Here is a 16,166-nt window from a genome sequence, read left to right as displayed (position 1 = left end):
AGAACATGGAACTATTCATGATCTTAACCTAGAAAAAGTAGTTTTTTTCTGCTGTGTACAAGGAAGCATTAGTGTAGGCTTCTCCCTTATGGCTAATTGCCTGCCTGTGAGTAAACGCCATTGGTATTTGGCAAATTCAGTTTAGGTTTTTCCTAACCAGAGAGGATTTGAACCATGTTTCTAAGCAGTTCTTGAGCTACTTTCTAGATAGTTCTTCTGGGCTCCATGTTTGTCTAAGAGAGCATCACAGAAACTTAGGGTTGCCTAGTTGCCAGCTGTAGTTGAGGAAAGAGATACACTTTCCCAAGAGTGATCCAGAGGCAGCTCAGTCATGCAGTTTCTGCAGTAACACCTAAAGGGAATGTCTCTTCCTCTATTAACTACATGTTAAGTCCAGGGACTATACCTTCTGTCCACTTCGTCTTTTCTGTGGCATTTTGTAGAAATCAGTAAGTAATTGATGTGAGGATGAGAGCCCAGCTGTCACAGTTCTCCGGAGAATAGATAAATTACCAGGATGATTTTTCCTTTCTTCCACACACACTGTCTCAATAACTATTTTAAACAAGCTGGAACAGGTCCAACAGGAGTAATCCCTGTCTCTCTTATATTGCTGTACACCTGCATAGCTAGAGAATTTCCCAGAGAGGCAAAAAATCCAAGTTCAGATCCATTCTTATCCAGTTCAAGTGGGGATTTTAGCCCGTTTACACTTTATTCAGTAAAATCAACACAGGCAATGGTCATAATGCTCACTACTGAGATAGTTGTCTTTAAGTTCGCTCTGTAGGTGCAGCAATTCTTTGTAGAAAGTGTTTGAAAATATCCCACCGACAGTGCAAGAAAAGTCATTTCCCCAGCCTGCTGACTAGAAATTCCCCTAGGAAGGAGGTTAGCTGAACTCTTTCCCTGCACCAGCAAATTCTGACTGTATTTAATCTATTTATGGCTCTCAGAATGGAGTATTTCACGTAAATTGAACATCACATTCAATAGGAAGCATTGCTGCTTATGTTTTTCATTTTGGTCAGCAAAATTAACATTTAGGATTTGGTTTAGACTGGGTGATCTCCTTCAAAACTAGCAATTCTGTGTTTGGCAGCCCGACCAAGAAATTAATTTTACAGAGATTCTACTTTAAAACATGTCTGTGATGACCCTTCATGTTCTTACAATGCAAGTTTCCTCAAGCTGCCTGGCTCAGCACATAACCTAAAATCCCACATGATGTTACTTGTATTAGAACATGAAGCACAGTGCTATCTTTTCTCCACATCTGATCTATTTTTATATCACAAAACCTCCTCTTTTAGTGAACATTGTTCTTTATGTCTTTCTGCACAGTTAAAATGTGAATTCCATTAAACACATGATGCCAGATCTGAAATCTCAGATATAGCGTTGCTCTCTAAACACCTTAGAAATAGCCTTAGAAATACAGACAGTTGGATTTGAAAATGTAGGATACTCTCTTCTGTGGAGCTCTGACAGCAGGTTTAATGGTGTGTTTACTTTCCCTATCCCAACAGAATCCTTACTGAAGCCAAAAACCTCTCTTTCAATGCCACACGTGCTTTCAATGCTTATACTAACATCAAGGATAACACAGATGAAGCTGAACGAGTTGCCAAGGAAGCCAAGGCTCTTGCAAATGAAGCTATGCAAGCGGTAAGGAAAATGAGTAAATTGAGAAGAAGGTTTAGATTTTTTGTGGAACATGCTGCACCTGATCTCAGATTCATGTTTCGCCATCTTAAAACTTTATGTGAAGACCTTTGCCCTCAAACATTCTTGTTTTGTGATCAGAAAGCTATGGCTCTGATACATGTACCTTCAGATAATCCCTAATTATCTCCTCATCCTTACTTTTCTTACCCATTTTATTTACTGTCCTTCCACCTTTTGGTCTCTGTGTATGGCTCAAGCATACAGCTTTGAGTCAGGTGTGTTGGCCATTTGATGCTCAATAGTGCTAGTTCAGATGTGGGTAATACATTCATTAAATATAAAGAACTCCGTACCTTGATTAACTTTTCAACCTAGTTCCCTGAAAATGCTTGGAGGTACTTCTCTGCAGAAGATCATCAGATGAACTTCATGCACCTAGCCAGAATTCTAGAAATGGAGAATTGTAGGAGGGGAGTGGAAATTTTTATTCACTTTGAGAACTTTACCAGTTTTTGCAGAGAAATCTTATTCTCACTATGAGGTAGCACATGCCAATTTCCAGAGAAAATGAAGAGAACTTTTAAAAATAGCATTGTAAGGTAAAGTGAGTTCTCCAGCCTGAGTCACAATGAGGACCTCAGCTCCTTGATGGATATACTGTGTGCAGAAAACATTCTGAGCATAGCCAAAATTATCTTTTCTGTCAGATATCAAAGGAGCTAATTTGTGGGAGTCGGTCAGAGACCAACAGGCATGCACTTCACATGCATACAGAAACATGAGGCAGTGACAGTATAATAGGAGATTGCCAGAACTTATATTTGATATAGAAACATGTAGATGAGCAGAAACAACTTGTAGTTACAGCACTTGTACATGAATAAAGGTAGCTTGCGAAGAGCTACTTCAGTCAAATGGATTATGAGAATAGCAAAATCAATCACATGTTGTAAAGGTCTGTGTTCATCAGAAGGATAAAGTGAACTGGCCACTGCACAAAAATTCTAAAATTTGTAGGCTGATTAAATTTTCAGTGTTTTTTCAAATAACACTAACTACTGTGTTTCTCTCTTGATGAAAAAAATTCTCCTCATACATTGGTATGTGCTAGTTCTCTGTAAATAGTTCTTTGTTTTGCCAGAACGCCTAATTACACCCCAGAAGTAAATAAGGGTCTGGCCCTTTTTGATTTTTCCTTCTCATTAAGATTTAATACGTGCTGTCTTTTTCTCCTTTCACAACTTTGAATGAGTGAGACAGGCAGCTGTTTCAGGGATTGAAAAGGGAAAATAATGAAGACACATAGAGCAATAAAGAAACAAAGCTAACAATTACAGGATGGTGACAAAAGTGTATATATCACTAAATGATTATAGCATAAGGAGAAAGGAGATCCATAATTTAAGTGATGGAGTTCAAGATGGACAATATAATGTAGATAGAAGCAAAGGAGTAGCGAGGAAAGAGATGAAAATATTAAAGTGATGTTTTCAGCATCTCCTTTGCATGTATTCATTAGAGGGACCTTGATTTTTTTATGAGCAGTATATGTGAAATGGGGATCTAGTTGATGAGGAAGAAAATTGAGGCAGCTGATGCCTTTTAAATGTAATTGACTTGATATAGAGGTCATCAGTGGTTCACTATCAAATTGCTGCAGAGCAATATATTTAGCTGTTATTTTTTAAATTATCGTTTGAGGGCTTTGGGCCAGATTTTAAAGATATATCAGTTGTGAACTACAGTCATCACTTCTTTATTCTATTTCCTTGGTTTTATTTAAAGACTACTGAATGCTGCTCATCCTAAGTGAAGAGTTTAACCGGTGACCAGGTAAATCAGGGTCCCACTTTCTGAGGTCCCTAGGAGGTTTTAGCTGAGCTTCAGCACAAGAATAGGATTGTACCCTCAGTGAGGGCTGTCTGGAGTGCAATGGTTCAAAAAGTCTAGAAGGCAGCATTGGTGAATTTGCTCCTAGAAGGCGACGTAAGCCCCTGGAAACTGTGTTGCCAGCTTTCTGAGAAGTTGCTCTGGAGACTCAATGTAAAAGATGGAGATCATGTCTTTTCCCTCCTTTTGAAAAATGGAGCCATGTTCTCTTCCGTATGAGAGCTGTTGTGGATGCCTGTCTTCTGTAAAAGACTCCAAGTTCCAGCTGCGAGCAGATAATGGAGGAAAGTGCTGTAGCTCACTATGCATCCCTTGTCCTCACCATTCCCATTCACCAGGATTAAATTTGGGGCAGGGAGACGAAGGTTTCCCAACAGCAATGAGCTGGTGTATGAACCAGACAGTAGGGACAGGTTTTGGGTTTAGGTTCTAACCTGTACATCACTGGATCAAATTATTTACAAGAACCTTAGTGATATCTCAAGGGTTTTTTGGTTTTTGGTTTGTAATGAGAAAATGACTTTGTTTTCAAATTAATCTGATGTTGCTAAAAGCATGAATAAAAAGATGCTCAAAATCCATCGTGATTACAGGAAGCCTGATAAATGATTGGGAGAAAATGTATTAAAAATATGACAGAAAAATTCCTCCTGAGCTTTTTATGATGGATTTGCTCTCCCCTTTGAAAGCAAAATAAATTAATCAGAAATGAGAAATCTTTAGCATTCAGGCAGTTTCAGCATTCCATTTCTTAGGCAGTAACTGATAGGAGTCAGGTTAACTGCTTGTATTCTGCTTGTATCTTATAGATCAGAATCATAGTTTCACACTATATGTATAAAAAGTGGATTATTCTTAGGCTTTTTAGAGAGGACTTTCAGGCTGGGAGCTGTAGGAAGCAGAGAGGATACATTGGGTGTTTAGTGTCCTGCTTTCTTCTTTGATTTTCTCTGTACGTAGTGCCCCTGGAGTTCTGTTGGGTGTCTGGATTTTTTACATAAAGCTGCCTAGACATCCTTGTGAGGATGCCCTGAGGGGCAAATTATTTTTGGTATCCATCCTCAGGGCTGATAGAAATGAGAGTAACCCTATCTCTTGCATAGGAGAAAACTTCACAATGTAAGTGTATGTGAAAAGAAAATAATTTAAGAACAAGGAAGAACTATTTTTAACTGATTTGAATTAGCACTGAGGCCTTTAAAACCTGGTACCTGTGTAAGTTCATGTGATCCTTAACACTGCCCCAGTGCATTTATGCCTCTAAACCATGATTAAGACAGCACTATTTGGGTACATAACGTGGTCTCACTTCTGCCTGAAGATGAAGCAGAGACTCAAACTGCACAGTGTTTGCATGGGGAGGATAGGGGCCATGAAGAAAGGCACAGGGAGGGAGGAAGGTACTACCCACTGATTGCGGACATTTTGGAAGAGACAGAATTAGAACAAATTAAATTCCAGAGACCCTGCAATTTTCAAATTTATTTTGAATCATAGTCTTTCCCCCCCCCCCCCCTTTTTTTTTTTGTTTTTCTTCTTTATTATCTCTCTCTCTCTCTCTTTTTTTTTCGGTATTTGTACTAATTTACAAAATAATGTCTAAATCTGTTGGCTGTAAATCCTGCTATACTATAAAGTGGTTCACCGTGACCCAGGCTTGCCACAAGCATACAAACTCACCTTACACAAAGACATAAAATGTTTGGGTTTTAATTACTGACTGCTTCATAACTTGACATCTTATGGACCACAAGAAAAACTAGTAAAAAAAGCACATTTTCTATCATGTCTTAATAAACCTCTTTTTCAAAATTGTTTTTAAAAAATATAAAATAAAGCTTTTAGTAAGTACAAGTTAATTTCTCTCTGAAAGGGCTTTTCTAGTGTTAACTATATGCTGAAATCTGTTTCTGACTAATTGTCAGCGCCTGCCCCTTTACTGTCCCTGATTTGATGAAATTCTTGGTTTTGCATTGTAAATCTGGCCTTACAACTTTATTTTATTGACTATAAACTGCTTCAACAGCCAGTCAACCATGCCTAGTTATATAATAATAATAATAATAATAATAATAATAATAATAATAAATAACAACAGCAACAACAATAATCCTTATTTTTGAAGTCTGTGGTCACAGGGTGATCATGCCCAGAGTGCTGTTTCTAGGGGGAAAACAAATTTAAAAGTATTATCTAATTTGACAAGTGCATCTGTCACAAAATCTGGCCACACATTCTTCCTTCAGAAGCAGTCTTTTGCTTCACTGGGCATTTTTTTAGATTTTTTTCATGTTTTTTTAAATATTTTTCTGTTACCAGTACTGTTTGTTATTATGTGGTAGAGAAAATCAGTAAGAATGTAATTTTTTAAATCTTTTGAATGTATGTGTTTTTGTTGTTGAAAGGAATGTGTAAATGGCTGAGTATTTCAGGTGAGCTTGGAAAATGGCAGTGATGTGTGCTTTAGCTCTTGAAATCGCATAAAAGCTTACATTTGCATACCATCTAAATACAAGAAATCTTTCATAGCTATATCCCTGTGACATGGTAATGTATGTACCATGAGATGTCCCATAACAAAAAGCTTGGCTCCTAATTTTGAAAGTATCCAAAGCATTCTCTAAGATTTTTAAAAGAAAGAGAAACAGCAAGTTCATGATGTTTTTTAGTGTAGTTGAAAAACATCAGAGCTTCAGCAACATGTTAAATGTCACTTCTGGGCTTGCTCATTATAAAAATAATGAATAGAAATAATAATTGTGTCATTTAATTGACACACAGTTAATTTTTGAGTATATGTATCTGCCCTGGAAAATGAAAAGTAGCTGTTTCTTAATTACATACCAGTTACAAGGCTATGACCCGTGACTAATATAGAATGTTATCTGGCTGTCAGGAGTATTCTCAAAGAAATGTATTCAGTATGATGTGTGACCTGAGTTCAGTCTTACAAACTGAACAGTAAGTGATTCAGAACCTGAAGCATTTCCCACTGACTGAAAACACTAATCTAATTTAGAAAAATCATTCCAGCTATTGATCAGTCTCTGCACTGAAGGTAGAGATGGATGTTTTTCAGGAGAAAGATCTTTAAGTAGTCCGATATGATGAAGGATGGATACTAAGTAATAAAATTCTTTCAGATTAACTGCAGTTTTCCCTTCTTTTAAAACTCTATTTCTTATTTCTTTAGTCACCTAGCAATTATATTTCTTTAATTTAACCACAAATGAATCTCAATTGTCATTATCAGAGTCTGGCCTCCAAAGTTTCTGTAGCTACAGTTAGAGAGAAATACTGCATTGCATATTGCATTCTGTCCATAGCTGGAAGGATGAATACATATTTAGGTTGAAATATGTTTTGTTTGTTGGTTTTGGACAATTTTGCTCTTAGAGTCAAATCCATTTCTTTAATACTGCATTGTCTCTCTTTACTGTAGTAAGCTCTGATATTCCGAAGGGGATCTGACATTCCATTAAAAAAAATTTAGATTTTTCTTTTTCTCCTAGACTAATATTATGGCAATGGGATGTAATTCAGAGCCCACATAACATTTAGATGACTGCTCACTTAGATCATGATCACAAGTCTTTTATGACCTCAGATTTTCCTATATGTTTGACACTTTGTTTGTTTGTCTACAGACATCTGGTCCTGAAGGATCACTGAAGGATGGTGCCAAGAGCTCTCTTCAGAAAAGCTTCAGGGTCCTTAATGAAGCCAAGATGTTAGAAAGTAATATTAAAGGTATGTGCAGTATATGGCATTAGACTCATTAAATAGAGGGGAAAAAATTGTTGTGAGATTGCTTTGCTTCTGGTATGAAGAAGCCATTTAGGAGGAAAAGTAGAATTCATTACCTGATTTGAAATTGGACGATGTATCAATTTTGTGTCCAGGCATTATACAGGAATTCCTGTCCCCTCTGTCCATTTCTCAGACACAAAGGCTGAGTAGGAGGGAACTCAGGTCTTCTCTTGTTAACTACAATAAGTCAAGAGTAAGGACAAGAAAAATCACACACAGTAAATATTCAAGGCTGAGTTTTAAACTTGTCACAGAGATGATGCATGAATCTTCCCCATCCTGCTGGCTTGGTTAAACTAAGAAACCAGTAAGAAACTTGCTTGTTATTAGAATCAAGACAGATTTTCATAATAGAACCCTATCTTCCATGTTTTTGTTTAAAAAATTCTCTTTGGCCTCCTGGGAGATACATTAAGAAGAGCATACAGCATAAAGGAGGTGATCCACACAGCTTAGTCATCTCTTGGCTATTACTACACTCGAATTTAGTTTTGGCAGCTCTAGGATTTCCAGCTGCAGAACTAGTTAACAAGTAAACATGATGTTCAATAAGGTCATAAAGCATAATATTTCATAAGGTCATTAACTGCATTTCATTGTCATACACTGTTTGAAAGTGAAAAGCATCATTAGTTTCTTGTCTCTGAACTGAGGGAAAGAAATGTGTCTGAGTTACTAGTAAATCTAGTATTGGATGTATATTTAGGATCTTCTTTATTGCAACTCTACTTCCAGATTCAGTACAGATTTAGGACTGGAAGAACATATTTTAGGCAATATGTTATAGCAAATCGGAAGAGGCCAGTGAGCAATTTCAGTAGCATGGCTGAAATGGAAAAAAATAGTGATACTTTCTGGAATGCAAACAGATGTAGCTTGCCATGGCTGGTGTATAAGAAACATTAAAATGGCTGTGGCACCTCTCCCCTGCCACAGCGCTCCAGTGAGCAGACTCAGCACCTCAGAGTGGAGTCCGTGGCTCTCTGTGCCCCTCAGGCAGGTGTAGGGGAGTAAAGCTCAGTGCCCTGTTTTCAAAGACAAATTAAAATGGGATCTCTACGAGGGTGGACGTGAATCTCATGACTGTTCAGTTTAACCCTGAGACAAGATATATTACAACCATTACTGCAGAGAATTTTGAAAAGGGTTATTTTCCCATTGTACTAGTGAAAATTATGGTTGATGTCAGTTTCATAATTCAGAAGAAAATGTCCAAACAGCCTAAAGATTCGTAAAGCAAACTTAATGCAAGCAAGCAGCAATGCTTAAAATGCTTAAAATTAGATCTTTGTCTCTGTTTTTGCCCCAAACTGAAGGGTAATGAGATGGAGCATTCTTTAATGCTCTCAGATACATCTCAAAGTGCTTCATAAAGAAAAACATTCTGAACTTAAACAGTATGCCTTTTTACATCTAATAAAACATGTCTATGTTCCACAGCTAGACCCGTGGAGATCAGTTAACATTGTGCCCAGAATGCAGATGTGTAAGAAGAAAATTCAATGACAGATTTCTATTCCCCACTCTGCTTTTTCACCAAAGTGGCGATATTATTAGTATTGTGAATAACATGGAACATATGTTATTAGTATTATGAGCATAATCCCTTCTGGATGTCTTATTTTCCCATGAGAGAAATTGAAAGTTCTGTGTCAAACTAATAGAAAGATATTTTCTTAGAATCCATATAAAGCCACCCTTTCAGAGTTTCAACTGGAAGTGCAGGATGGCTAATGGGCACTTTATAAAGATCTGTTAGACAGAACTAATCACTAACTGAAAATTTCTCTCTCTGCACTACAGGAAGTACATTAGTCAAAGTAATGAAGACCCATAAGCCACTCAACTAATATACACTCCAAAAATGCAGCCTGGGCCATGATAGAGATGGGAGTGTTTTCTTCCTACATTATAGCATTCCCCTGATTTGTGGCCAATTACCTGAGTTATAAAATGGCTGTTAATCATGAAAATGTTTTATATTACCACCAAAGACTGCTGAAACAGTCCTTACAAAGCTAAGCTTCTGACAGAAGCTATTAAAATGGAGATATAGTCATTTCTCTCTCTGTGTGGTTAGAAGTCAGAAAGAATAACCCTGGTGGGAGAAGCAAAATCTGTATGTAGTACTGTGGCTAAGAAGGAATTTTTGAAATTTGGGCTACCAGTGAGTAAATGCTGCTGTTCAATGAAAAGTGAAAATAAGATGCATAAACTCCTCTTCAGCTGGAGACTGCTGTCAGGTGGCTACTGAAATTCTGCTAATGTAATTTCTTTTGCTTAAGAATTGACAACTTGAGTGGGAAAGTGTCTTGTTGGACAACACATGAATATTTTTAGCTAAAACATTTTCAGCTGATAGACAACATATCCAGCTGTTAGATCCCTTGTTTCTGTATTCTCCTCTGTGTTGTCTTTCTGCTGACCTGGCCTATTGCGTTTGCCAGATTATGGCAGTCAGTGCTGAAGGTGCTCTTTTTAAAAAGTTAAACTTAATTAGCTGCATTTCTCTTTCTCCTGTGTGTTCCTAATGCCAGTTTCTAAGTCTTGCTCGGTTTAGAAAAAAAAATTCAGCTTGTGACCCATGTTCCTCTTTATAGGATGAGACTCTGCTATTCCAATGCTTTTTGGAAGAAGCAACACAAAGATCACAGAAACGGATGTGTGTAGCAGTCAGCTCATTTCTGCAGTCTCCAGTCAATAAAAACAGATGCATTTGTTCCTCCATGGTAGATTCCCAGCTTTAGTCTGGTTTTGGGATACATGCATTTGGTAGCATAGCGTTATTGATGTTTTCTTGGACAGTTTCATGTGGAAAAACTGCCATTTATCTATACTGTCAGAAGATGCCTGTGTCCACTATATATATGTACCACCATAATGGTGGCACATCACCAGCAATAAAGCAGTGTCAGCTGTTTATGTGGTCTGCAAAGACTTGTAAAACCATGTGTCTCTCGTGAATCACTCTGTGTAAACAGTAAGCAACTAAATTCCTGAGTTCATCTTAAGATGAAATATATGCATACAGCATTGTTTGTTTTCGTTTAACTCCATTCATGCAGAGGAATAAGGGATGATGCTTTATACTGTAATGCTCTGTTTAATATAAACAGAAATTGAAAATCTTTGTTCATGTTAACCAAGCCAGCAAATGCAAAGGCTGATACATGCAAAATCCTTCAGGTTCCTGCTTACACTTTTGGGTTTTGTTTCAGCAATGCATGACTAGTTTTGCTGATTTGAACAGCAGACAGTGCATTTATTGGCATCTTGTGCCATCTCTGTGCAGAGCTAATCAAGTGAAAAAAGGATTGAGATAAATTTCTCATAATACTGCTCAACCTACACTTTAAGGAGAGTTGACAGTGCCTGGCATCTTTCAGTGCAGACCCACTAACCTCTTCCAAGTCAGATAGGCTCTGTTGTTTGCAAAAACTTAGACTGTAGCTGCCTGTATTTTGACTAACTTCAGCGCCTAACTGGAGGATCTTGGGCCTTCAAACCATTGCCACAGCTTTTTTCATAAATGCTAATAATTAAAGGATGTGGAAAAGCTGACATGAAGTCAGTTCAGTTTGTGATTCATGCAACAGATTAGTGCTTAGTGAAGATGCCATCTGGATTACAGGATAAGAAGTTACTTCAAAATAAAACTTAATATCTCTATGATAAATGAACAATTTCTTTGAAAAGTTGACACGAGACATAGTATCTCCTCACTTTTCATTGTGTAAGAGCCTCCCTAGGAACACTTATTTATGGCTTTATTATTGTGACTAAAAACCCCACCCACAGTAAAACTGTATTTGAGGAACTAAAAAAAAAAAAATTAAACAAGTAGAGTCTCAATATTCAATTTCAGGATTTCTAGGAAAATTTCCCTTGTTAAATTCCATAAAAACCAGGTTGCTGCTATGGTTACAAAGCTGAAAGCAGAAGTCTGGATAGATGATTCTTCAGAAACATAACTGGTGGATAATTGGCATGCTGGATAAGCAGAGTAGAGACGAGAAACAGAGATAATTTAAAAATATTTTACAAAGTTAGACCACCACTACCATAAATAAGTCAAACTTCTCAGAAATATTGACACACTTTAAAAACACTAGCATTCCAGTAGAAACACAAGAAATTATCAGGCAGACCATAATTTCAGAATTAAATGGTGGAAATTAAAGCAGGTTTTTTGGTGTTTTTACTTAACAGGAAAATAACTCAGATAAAATCTCAGGGCACACAAGACCAGAATCTCATGAGTTCATCCTAGTTTAACATTATCACATTGCCAGTAGCCTCCTTCAGCACTGGGAACATAACCTGTCATTTAAAAATTAAGCTGTTTTTGAGGAGAAGAGTGATCATATAATATATGCAATTCTTCCAAACTTTATTCTAGTGTTAACTGTGCCTCTCACAGTTCGCACAAATGTCCTATTCTTCTGCAGAACATTTTGCAGGAGTGAAGGCTTATCTCTGGCCACTCCTGCAGTCCTGTGTGTTGCTCTGATTTAAATAAACCAAACAGATTTCTTCTTCAATGACATTTCAAAAGGTCTAACAACAAAAGTATAGTTCCCATTTAAATTCCATGCACTGTTTCAGCCTTGCTATGGCCTTGGAAAATTTAATTAATAGTTTCTTTTAGGCAATATAAATTTTGTTTGATTTTTCTCTTTACAAATTGCTTCATGCACATCTAATTTTAAGAAACCATACTTTTTTAGAATTTGTGGAATGTGAACCACATAGGTGTTTATTTTCAATTACCTGTCACAAACCTGAAGGTCACAGTCATAGCTTGTCATCCTGAACTCCTTTTCTACAAATTATTCTTCTCTTCTGGCTATCAAGCTCAGTGATGTTAAATTAGTTTCCCAGTAGGATATGCCTTTAAGGTTAAGAAATTACCAGCTGTCTGATCCAAAGAGCTTCATATTGGTACAGAGGAATAATGAAAAATGTCCACTACAATAGTAGTTTAAGCACTAACTACTTTTTTTTTTTAAACTTCTAAATTTTGGGGTGATGTCTGTTTCAATAGCCATAAAGCTTTGCTGGCATCTCAGTTTTGAGAATGTTTAATTGCTCTGCGGGATACAGTTCAAAAGACCCTGCGTAATTTTTATTCAAAGTAGAAAATGCCAAAAAATAGGAACTTACTTGTAAATGAGGACATCAGTTTCGGCTGTGATGTACTAAATATGACACTTGTGCCTTTGATTTGTATTGGTCCTTTGATTTGAGCCAATTCCTAACAATGAATGTTTTTTACTGGGTGGGTGTTTTCCCAAATAATTTAGAATATTTATTTCATAATAACCTGTCATTAGTGTATTCATCTCATATTGGTGATTGACCCTAACCCATATATTTTCCTTGGAAGTTGTGCCAACATCTTAGAAAATCCAAGAGAACCAGGCCCTGGCCACTAATTGAAACAGCAAGCTGGCCTAATGGGTCTTGTTTCTTTCACACCACATTCAACTCTTTCAGCTCAGGCAACCACCCTAGAGAAGAAAAGCAGTAGCTTAATCTAGGAATCAAAACTATGACTAACATCACAGCTGTTGAATCTATCAGTGATCATTGTGTGAATTTGCCTAAACCATAATATCATAACAAGTTCTTTCCTCTGCTCACCTTTGAAAAACCCATGATAAATATATACAACAGTACAAGGAACTCAAGCATTTAGATACTATAGAAGTAGGGAACTTAAAGAAACTGGAGGACATGATCAGTGTACCCCACAAATTCTGCTGGACTTCCTTATTTTCACAATTCGATATCTTAATGATAAATGGCTAGCTTGTTATCATGCATTTTAAATTATGTGCAAAGAAAGGATAGTGAAGATAAAGAGTAAAAGCATCTGTATCGTATGCATTTTTTATAGAAAAGGATGATAATCTGGACAGCACACAGAACAGGCTGAAAGATGCTGATGAGAAGAATTCCATTCTCTTGAGAGGTTTAAATGACACCTTGGGAAAGCTGTCAGCCATTCCTAACGGTAAGTTGGAAAAGTGTTGCAACATTTGACTCAGTCCTGCTCTTGTTTCTTTTTCCATCACTTGACATTTGTCTCATCAAACTTTGCCTGTGTCCACACTGGGTCTCCTTTGACCACTGGCTGTTATGAGACAAAAATGAGCAATGTGAGAGAGAAAACTGAACTGAAAAGATTTATATGGTATCAGTTAAAATTTTGGGATGGTAAAAGGTACCATGTTTCTGCAGTTTGCAAAAGCTTTCTGGAAAAAAATAATTAAACAAAATGGTCTTTTGTTTATATGTGAAAAGTCTTTTTGAAGCTAATCTTTAATGAAACACTATAATTTCACCAGTGTAATTTAACCCAAGAAGAATAAGTCTTGCTGACTTTACAGAAAAAGCTGGGTGAAATTTGCCGGGTTTTGTCTTACCTTTCTACCGCACTCTCAACATTTCCAGCCAATGTTTGGTGTTGCACATCTTTTTTAGTGTGTAAATTGCTGAGAACTGAAGCAGGTTTTCCTCAATGGACTCTAAAGTGCTGTGGGGTTTGTGAGCCACCCCTGAAGCTGAGGATGACTGAGGTTCTTGTTAATAGATCCCTTGGAGGGGATTAGAGTGAAATGACACAGATTTACCAGGATAGATAGATAGATAGATAGATAGATGGATAGATAGATGTATAAATACCTGTATATATACATATAAATATGGCAGGTTAATTTTAGAACAATTTGGTTTCAGTAGAAAGGAGTTATGCAGCTGTTTTGGTTATTAACTATAGAAATCTGACAATAAGGAAAAAGGGGAGAGGGAGAGGGAGAAGGGAGGGGAGGGGAGGGGAGGGGAGGGGAGGGGAGGGGAGAGGAGGGGAGGGGAGGGGAGGGGAGGGGAGGGGAGGGGAGGGGAGGGGAGGGGAGGAGAGGAGAGGAGAGGAGAGGAGAGGAGAGGAGAGGAGAGGAGAGGAGAGGAGAGGAGAGGAGAGGAGAGGAGAGGAGAGGAGAGGAGAGGAGAGGAGAGGAGAGGAGAGGAGAGGAGAGGAGAGGAGAGGAGAGGAGAGGAGAGGAGAGGAGAGGAGAGGAGAGGAGAGGAGAGGAGAGGAGAGGAGAGGAGAGGAGAGGAGAGGAGAGGAGAGGAGAGGAGAGGAGAGGAGAGGAGAGGAGAGGAGAGGAGAGGAGAGGAGAGGAGAGGAGAGGAGAGGAGAGGAGAGGAGAGGAGAGGAGAGTTAGTGGAGGGGAAAGATACCACCACATGTGGATGCACCAACAAGACTTGATTGTTGCAATTTATATGTCCCTTGGTCAAAGTGATGGTCACAGTCTTGATCCATTCAGAGTGGGGAAAACCCCTCACAACATAAAGTTCAGTGGGTTAAGGTGCCTTCAGGTTCAGGTGGGAACTCCCAGGTACCTCCACTGGAGCGTAGTTTTGCACTGTTTGATGCAACACTGTAGCTCATGTACTGTCCTCTGGTGGAAGGCCCCAGAAATGATTCTGGGGTTTTTGGTGGGTTTTGACCCCTTCTAAGACATGACTGCTGTTAGTCCTGCCGGTGTAGTTGGGCCAGTGAGGTCTTCTCAGAAGGGATGAACACCTTCAGGCCTGTGTGTGGATATCCTGATACATGCCCCCAGGCAGGAGAATTTTACACCACAGTCAACTGTGTTGAGGGACCATACGGGCTGTGATAAAAAGCATTATTCCAGCTCCACAGGATTTGCTTCTTATTGGCCTTTTTACTAACCTGGCTCAAAAAAAGTCTCCTTGCTAAACAAAGGTCTCTTTGTTTTGGTCATCCTCTGGTGATGGGTGTGACACCTGGGCTGTTCTTAAGCAAATCAGAGGTTTCACCACCACACACCCAAAACTCAGCTCCTCCCTGCAGTTTAGAAGTTTTCCGACCTCAGCATAGCAATCTGCTGCTTTTGCCAATGGACCATTCCTCGAGTCATTAACTTTCAGTATTTCAGTGTCTCACATATGCACACTTGTCATTCTGTATAGACTTCTTTTTTATTATGTAATACTGATTAAAATCCCAGAGTCCTGGGATGTTAGCTACTTTGCATTGTGATAGCGAGGGACAGGGAGCTACAGTGCACTTTCATTTTAATGGATAGTGAAAAATAAAATTAATGTTTTAAAAAATTAAATGTTTTAAATCAATCTATTTTGCTATGAATTTTTCTCCAAGGAGCAGTTTATAAACTGAAGTTTCACCTCAAGCAAAGTCTCTGAAGAAAATCTGTATTCTCTCTGATTTCTGATGGTCTGGAAGGTTCACACTGCTAGTAAACCCTTAGCATGTAAAACAATTTACTGTTCATTTTTGTGACTTTAAGATTCCAGCTAACTGAAAAGTTTTGGTTTAGATTTAATAATTCTTGAAATCAGCACTCAGAAAATAAGTGGTTTAATATTTCATGCTCATCCTGTACCATTTCTTGGCTTTTGGTCAAGATCCTGACTTGGGTTTTTGTCTTGAGCACAGATAGATGTCTCAGTCATCCAAAATGGACCTCTAAGGCCTGTTAACCTTAGGACACAGAATACGAAATATGGAACAAGTAAAAGTAATATGAATTATGCAATCATTAGCAACGTAATAAACTCTTGGCAGATTAGAATTACAGGGTGCTTACTCTTGGCTCAAGGACACTCATAAAAACAAGCAGATGAGTATTAAGAATGAAATTCAGAGCAAATAAATGGCATGGATAAGAAAATGGAGTTAATTAGTTGTCCAACAAGAAAATGATCAAATGAGGAAGGGAGAGAAAATGACCCTGTCATATATCTTG

At 38.0% G+C, this 16,166-nt stretch overlaps 1 protein-coding gene across 1 annotated transcript in view; it reads left to right on the top strand.

Moving 5' to 3' along the window:
- LAMA2 (laminin subunit alpha 2) overlaps positions 1-16,166 on the top strand; it is a 338,729-nt gene that overhangs the window by 275,593 nt on the left and 46,970 nt on the right. The window contains exons 40-42 of the mRNA XM_066180303.1: positions 1,530-1,668; positions 7,206-7,308; positions 13,268-13,384. Of these exons, the coding sequence (XP_066036400.1) occupies positions 1,530-1,668; positions 7,206-7,308; positions 13,268-13,384 (359 nt within the window). The remainder of the gene's footprint in view (positions 1-1,529; positions 1,669-7,205; positions 7,309-13,267; positions 13,385-16,166) is intronic.

Source organism: Chamaea fasciata, unplaced genomic scaffold (genome assembly GCF_029207755.1).
Source record: "Chamaea fasciata isolate MVZ Bird 193981 ecotype frontalis unplaced genomic scaffold, bChaFas1.0.hap1 SCAF_3, whole genome shotgun sequence".
NCBI classification, from domain to species: domain Eukaryota; kingdom Metazoa; phylum Chordata; class Aves; order Passeriformes; family Sylviidae; genus Chamaea; species Chamaea fasciata.
Note: the sequence above shows the minus strand (reverse complement) of the source record. Positions and strands in the feature narration are given on the sequence as shown.